At 43.1% G+C, this 7,474-nt stretch overlaps 1 protein-coding gene across 14 annotated transcripts in view; it reads right to left on the reverse strand.

Moving 5' to 3' along the window:
- The window catches only part of ATP9B (ATPase phospholipid transporting 9B (putative)), a 217,961-nt gene extending 210,764 nt beyond the window's left edge, over window positions 1–7,197 (reverse strand). For 12 of the 14 annotated variants that reach the window (XR_003794415.1, XR_003794414.1, XR_003794417.1 and 9 more), the window contains exon 1: window positions 6,971–7,129. Coding sequence is in view for 6 of the 14 variants with exons in the window: in XM_029228457.1 (XP_029084290.1) it covers window positions 6,971–7,086 (116 nt within the window). In the remaining 8 variants the exon portion in view is untranslated. Of the gene's footprint in view, window positions 1–6,970 lie in introns of all 14 variants that reach the window. The other 2 variants (XM_029228447.1, XM_029228532.1) reach the window with 2 other exon arrangements.
- Between the last annotated feature and the right edge of the window lie 277 nt (window positions 7,198–7,474).

Genomic DNA, 7,474 nt, shown 5'->3' on the forward strand with positions numbered 1-7,474 from the left:
ATGAAGGGGAAATAAGACATCCTCAGATGAAGTAAAACTAAAAGATTTGTTTCCAGCAGACCTACCCTCAAAGTATAGCTAAGGAATTCTTAAAACAGAACAGAAACAATGAAATAAAGAATTTCGGTACATCAGGAAATAAAAGAACAACAGAAATAGCAAAAATATGGGTCAGTATAATAGACCATCCTTCTCCTCTCGAGTTTTCTAAATTATGTTTGAGAGATGAAGCAAAAATTTTAACACTGTCTGATGTGCAATTCTAATTGTATGTAAGGGAAATATTTAAGTACTTTTACATATGTAAAATTTACATATAATTTTACAAGACACAAGCATACCTCAGAGTTATTGTGGGTTCGGTTCCAGACCAATGCAATGAAGCAAATATGGCAATAAAGTGAGTCACATGAATTTTTGGTCTTCTGGTGCCTATAAAAGTTACGTTTACAATGTACTGTAGTCTATTAAGTGTGCAACAGCAATATGTGTAAAAAAAAAAATACGTGCCTTAATTGAAAAACACTTTATTACTTAAAAATGCTAACCATCATCTAACAATGTGGCATTGCCACAAACCTTCAATTTGTAAAAAACACAATAATGCAAAGCACAATAAAACAAGGTATGCCCATAATTACATTACTAATAGGGGAGAATAAAAGGATGTAAGGTAAGAATTATACACTTTACTCAAATTGATAAAATATCAACACAAGTATACCGTGATGAGTTATGTATGTATAATATAATATCTAGAACTGCTAAATAGTATTTATACAAAGAGAAGATCCAACATAAAACACCATAAGTAAATCAAAATGGAATTCTAAAAAGTGTTCAAAGTAACCCGCAAGAAATCAGGAAAAAGAAAACAGAGAAACAAAAAACACAGAAAACAAAAAGTAAAATGGCAGATGTAAGCACTAACTAACCATCACTACAATGAATGTAAATGTTCTAAATACATCAACTCTAAGACACGGATCGGCAGAGTGGATAAAAAATATAAACCAACCATACGCACACTAAAAGAAACTCACTTTAAATATAAGTAGGTTGAATTTAAAAGGATGGGAAATTATACGCCAGGCCAACATAAATCAAAAGAAAGCAGGGCTTCCCTGGTGGCGCAGTGGTTGGGAGTCCGCCTGCCGATGCAGGGGACACGGGTTCGTGCTCCAGTCCGGGAAGATCCCACATGCCGTGGAGCGGCTCGGCCCGTGAGCCATGGCCACTGAGCCTGCGCGTCCGGAGCCTGTGCTCCGCAACGGGAGAGGCCACAACAGTGAGAGGCCCGCGTAACGCAAAAAAAAAAAAAAAAAAAAAAGTAAACTTCAGAGCAATAAAATTACTAGAGACAGACAGGGAAATTACATAAGGATAAAAGTGTCAGGCCCTCAAGAACACAAAGCAATCCCAAACGCGAATGCACCAAACAACAGACCTGCAAAATATGTGAAGCAAAAATTGAAAAAACTAAAAGGAGAAATAGACAAGTCCATGATTACACTCAAGAGATTTCAACTACCCACCCTCAACAACCCATACAACAACTAGACAGTAAACCAGCAAGGAGAGAAGAACTCAACACCATTAACTAACGAGATCTAATCACATTTCAGAACATTTCACCCAACAACAGCACCATACACTTTCTTTTCAAGAGCCCCAGGAATTCTTACCGATGCAGACCATATCCTCAGTCACAAACTGCACCAAATTTAGAATAATTGAAATCACACAAAGTGTGTTCTTTGATCACAAAGGAATCACACTAGATATTAGTAACAGGAAGATAACAGTAAATTTTCCAAACACACTTCTAAATAATCCATGGGTCAAAGAGGATGTCTCAGAGAAAATCAAAATACCAGAATTTGTTGGACACAGATAAGTCAGTACCAAGAGGGAAATTTACAGCACTAAACATTTATACTGAAAAGAAGTCTCTAATCAATAATCCAAGCTCTCACCTTAAGAAATGAGAGGAAGAGAAAAATAAACCTAATGTAAGCAAAGGAAGGAAAAAATAAAGAGCAGAAATTAATGAAGTTGAAAAAAAGAAAACAATAGAAAAAATAAGTAAAATAAAGATGGATCTTTGAAAAGATCAAACCTCTAGCAGGAACGACCAACAAATAGAAGTGAAGGCACAAACCACCAACACCTGAATGAAACAACATCAAAAGGGAAATACGGGACTACTACAAAAAACTCTACACACATAAATACGGCAACTTACCTGAAACAAACCAATTGGTCATGGGGCACAAACTATCAAAACTCACCAAATAGAAAATAGGTCATTTGAATAGCTCAATAACTATTAAAGAAACTGAATTTTAAATTAAAACACCCTAAAAAGAAATCGCCACGTCCAGATGGTTTCACTGGAAAATAGCAAATATTTAAAGAAGTAACACCAACTTTACACAATGTCTTCCAGAAAGTAAAAGAGAAGGGAACATTTCCCTACGCATCTCGTGGGGCCAGGTAACAGGGGTAAAATCTGACCATCACTGCCACTCTATTCATGGAATTTAAAGTCTAATGAGAAGAGAAGCAGTTATAGTCAAGTGCAATCTGTGGTATGAGGGGAAACAGAGTCCTACAGGAGCCTGGCAGGAGCATCCCATTTTATCCTGGCTGGGGTTGAGATCAAGGAAGCCTTTAGAAATAGTCATTTCAGATGCTGACAAAGTCAGGAATAATGCCACTGAAATAACGGAGATGTGTAAGTGCCAGAAGGAAGAGCTAGAAGAGTCCAAAGTAACTGCCTGGGGGATGAGAGGCTGGGATAAGGGAGAATGAAGATGAGGGGTAGAGGGCCACAGTATCTTATCATAAGCCTTTTACCACCAATTAACTTTTTAAACTATACGTAAATGTTACCATGATAAAATACAACCAAAGCCAAACTTCACAAAATAACGCAGAAGCACCACTTCCGGTCACAATCCGTTTCTCCCTGCTCCTCTCACCTAAGTACAACTGTAAACCTTGGAAATAAAGCAAGAGCCAACCACAGGAGAGCTCTGGAAGGTGGGAAGAAGGCAGCAGTGAGAGGAAGAGAGCTGGGCTGATCTGGGATGCAGAACTGGAGGAACACAGTGGCAGGACGTCTTACATGCCCCCACCGGACAAAAGGAAGGACACAGGCCCAGCATTGCCTAACTCCCAACCTAGCAAGAAAAGGCAGCCCAGGAAGGCCATTACTCCCCTGGCAGAACAAGAGTCCACCACCACCAGCAAGATAAGATTGACAAGTAGCCATGGGAATTGGCATCCTTCCCCACGGGCCTGAGACTCCCCTATCCCACCCAGGGACACGAGGGCATCCAGGTGGCACCAGGTAGGGTCCCCGCCACAACAAGAGGTTAGAGGCCTCAGGAAGCCTCTGTGTCCCCATGAGCCTGAGGCATCCCTCTCTCAGCGGGCTGGGGGGCGGCCAGCAGCACCAACAAGTGCAACCCCACGACTGAAGCAGCTAGCTCAGGAAATGGCTTCTATCCATGGCCTCTCCTCTTCCCCAAGATGCCAGAGCAGCCAGGGGTGCCAGAAAAAAGGATTTGGGCACAGAAAGCCTCCTGGCCACAGTGGTGCTGAGTCTCCTCTCCTACCAAGACACACCAGGAAAGTCAGGGGGCACATATGGAGGGGGCACGTCCACAGCCACTGCCCAGCCAACACAGCCTCACCATCCACGTGGGATGACACAACCACCTCTCACCAAAAGACACTGGGCCTAGGGGAATCCCTTCTTTTCCTCAGCAGCGTAAGTAGAGACAAGTAAGAGCTCCAGTAGCACCACATAAACCAAGCACACCAAAAATCACAACCCTGAGAATTGAACTGTTATTGGAACCACAGCCGACAAAGGTAGGCCAGGACCTATGTGCTAAATCTAAACAGGGTGATCATCTACTAAAATAAAAGATACAAATAGGGCCCACATTCTCCTAATAGATGAAATATCCAGGAAACAATCAAAAACCAGCCATCGTACAAAGAACCAAAACACTGACAGTGGGAATTAGGAAAGACAATCAAGTGACACCAAAACTAAGATGAACTCAGATACTGGAATTAGGTAACAAGCATTTCAAGCACCGAACATAAGTATGCTTCAACAATCAATTTCAAACTCTCTTGAAACAAAGAGAAATTATAAAACTTAAAAATAAAATAGTAGAAACAAAACCCCACTGGATGGGATCTATAGTAGAGTGAAAATGACAGAGGACAGAATTAGGGAACTTGAGAACAAGTAAATAGAATTTACACAGTCTGAACAACACAGAGAAAAGAAACTGGGAAATAAAAGAGCCTAAAGGAATTACGTAAAACTAACAAAAGATCCAGCATTTGTATCACTGGAGTCCAGAAAGAAGAGGAGAAAGGGGTGGAAATGAAAGAGGACTTGAAGAAATAATGGCTAAAAACTCCCTAAATTGGGGGAAACAAAATACAACAGATTCAAGAAGCTCAGTGACTACCAAACAAGTTAAACCCAAAGAAATCATACCAACATACATCAAAACGTGAAAGCAGCCAGACATAAATGATGCGTTACCTACAATTTGAATGACAGTGGCCTTCTAAGCAGAAACTATGAAGGCTGGAAGGAAGTGGAACGAGAGTTTCCAAGTACTAAGAAAAGAAGTGACCAGGAATTCTACATCCAATAAAACTATCTTTCAGGAATAAAGGAGAAATAAAGACCTTCTAAGACGAAATCTCAAGACGGGCTATAGGAAGGTCTTGACATAGAAAGGAAATGAAAAAAGAGAGAATCCTGGAACAGCAGGAAGGAAGAACAAAAAAGAGCAAAAATATGGGTACGTACAATAACCTATCCTTATCATCACAAGTTTTATAAACCATATTTGATGATTTAAACAAAAAGTATAACACCATCTGATACTCAGGACATGATATTTAAATTGCAGGGGGGAAAAGGGAGGTAAAGGAACCAAAATGAAGTTTCCACAAATCACTCCACATAGTAAAATACTGATACCAATACACTATGGTGATAAGTCACATACATATACTGTAATACACAGAGCAAACACTATAAAAACTATACAAAGACCTACACCAAAAAACACTGTAGCGATATCAAAAGAGCGTTCAAGTAAAAGGAAAGTAAGAAGAGAAACAGAAGAATGAGAATCCAAAGAAACAGAAAACAGATTAATAAAGTGGCACACTTAAACTCTAATGTATCGGGGACTTCCTTGCTTCCTTGGTGGCCCAGTGGTTAAGACTTCGCCTTCCAATGCGGGGGGGTATGGGCTCGATCTCTGGTCAGGAGCCAAGATCCCACATGCCTCAGGGCCAAAAAACCAAAACATAAAACAGAAGCAATATTGTAACAAATTCAATACAGACTTTAAAAATGGTCCACATCAAAAAAAAAAATCTTAATAAAAAACTCTAATGTATCAATAATTACCTGAAATATAATGGCCTAAACATACCAATCAAAAGACAGAGATTGACAGATTGAATAATGGAGAAACATGACCCAACAGAAACTTCAAATTCAACAACTTAGATAGGTTGAATGCTAACACCATGCAAACATTTATCCACAAAAAGCAGATGTGGCTACACCAGTCTACTAAAGTAGACTCCAGAGTAAAAAAAATTTCCAGAGACAAAAAGAGAAATATTACCTGACAATAAAAGAAGTATCCACCCTGAAGACACAGAGATCCTAAATGTGTATTTACCAAATGACTGAGCCTTAAAATATATAAGGCAAAAACTCACAGATGTGAACTGTGATGCAAACCGACTGTGAAATAGGTGGCACGTTTTCAAACAATATCTCCTAAAATCAACCACTTAGAAGATTACCTATGCAATTACTCTTCCAGGTAATACCAGGGAAGAAAGGAAACGATACTTCACTTCAGGGCCAAACACTAAAAATGGGCACCTTACTAACTTCTCCTGTAACCCTCAACAATTCTGTGAGGAAAAATACTGCACCCCCCCCATTTTACAGCAGAGGAAATCAGGGCCTATGGTTACCTAAGATCAAACATCTAGCTAATACGGAAATGAACCAAGATTCAATTCAGCTCTGTAGCATCATAATATGTACTCTTTTGACTACATGTTACAGCCTCTCAAATAGCCCAAACCAAAAACTATTCTAAAATTGGAATCCTGAAGCAACTGGATATTGAAACCCGTACTTTTTCACTCTAAGTACTAAAGACTGATTGCTTCTACAATTGCCCAGGAATAAAATTTTAACAACTCTGAAAAGCATTATCTCCCCTTCCTATAAGCTTCTTTTTCTAACCACTCTATCATTTATAAGTGTAGTATTCTTCCCTTTGGGTAAGAAATAAGTTACGAACTAAAACCAACTAGGGTATGAGACCTCCATTTTAAATCAAAGGTCTGCACTGTTTAATTCTACCTCTTACTAACTGTAACAATTTAACCTTTCTGAATCTCCGTTTCCCATTAAGAGCAAAAATTCTTGTCAACACAAAGTACTTTGTATGTACACGTTCAAGTAAAACGTGCACTTAGTAAACAAACTGAAATGTCTTCACTTGCTCTTTACACTTGTGAAAGTGATTCCCAACAAGATTTGTATTTCTAAAACTAACTGGAAGTTGTATCTGCCATCTTCGCGATTTCTCTGGTGACACAGTACGGGTCTCGGAAACTAACAACTGCGTGATCGGTGCCGTGCGACCTGCGGTGCCAGTGCTACTTGAGGGAGCAGCCCCCCGAACCAGAAGCTCTTCCTCCTCTGCGCTCAGCCCGGCGCCGGGGCACACCAGGGTCGTGGCAGCGCCCGGGTACCTCCCGGACCGTGGACGCCCTCCCCGGGTCAGGCGCACCCGCGGGGCTCCGGAGCCGGCCGCCCTGGGCGGACCCCACCGGGCCGGGCGGGGAGGGGCGCCTGGGCGGAACGGTGGGGCGGCACCGTCGTTACCTGCTGGACCGCTCGGCCCCCGGCCCGGGCCCCGCCGCGCTGAAGTAGGCCGCACGTTTGCAGCTGGCCGCGGCCGCCGCGCTGCGCACCGGGTACAGAGGGATCTGTTCCGCCATGTTCTGGCCGCCACCTTCCCGCCCCTCCCCGATCCCCCTGAGTTCTTCGCCTTTCCCCGCCTTCTCCTCTCAGCTCCGACCCCGCTGAGGCTCCGCCCGCGCGCCCTGCCCCTTCACCGTCCGTCGAGGCCTGATGGCGTCACCACGTGTCGGGGCCCGATGACAAGGCCGTCAGCGACGGTGCGGTGCGGGAGGCGTAGGCACCCGAGGCCCCGCCCCCCGCGCGTCGGGGGCCAGTGACGTCACCTGCGGCGAGGGCGCGAGCGGGAGGCGGTGGCGTTCGGAGGCCCGGCTCCTCGCGCGTCGGCCACCGGTGACGTCACCGCGCGGCGAGGGCAAGAGCGGCGGCAGAGGGGTACCGCGCTGGGCCGGGTGCGTGCGCGCATGC

The sequence above is a fragment of the Monodon monoceros genome, unplaced genomic scaffold, assembly GCF_005190385.1.
Source record: "Monodon monoceros isolate NGI ecotype Baffin Bay Population unplaced genomic scaffold, NGI_Narwhal_1 Super_Scaffold_1, whole genome shotgun sequence".
Classification (NCBI taxonomy): Eukaryota; Metazoa; Chordata; class Mammalia; order Artiodactyla; family Monodontidae; genus Monodon; species Monodon monoceros.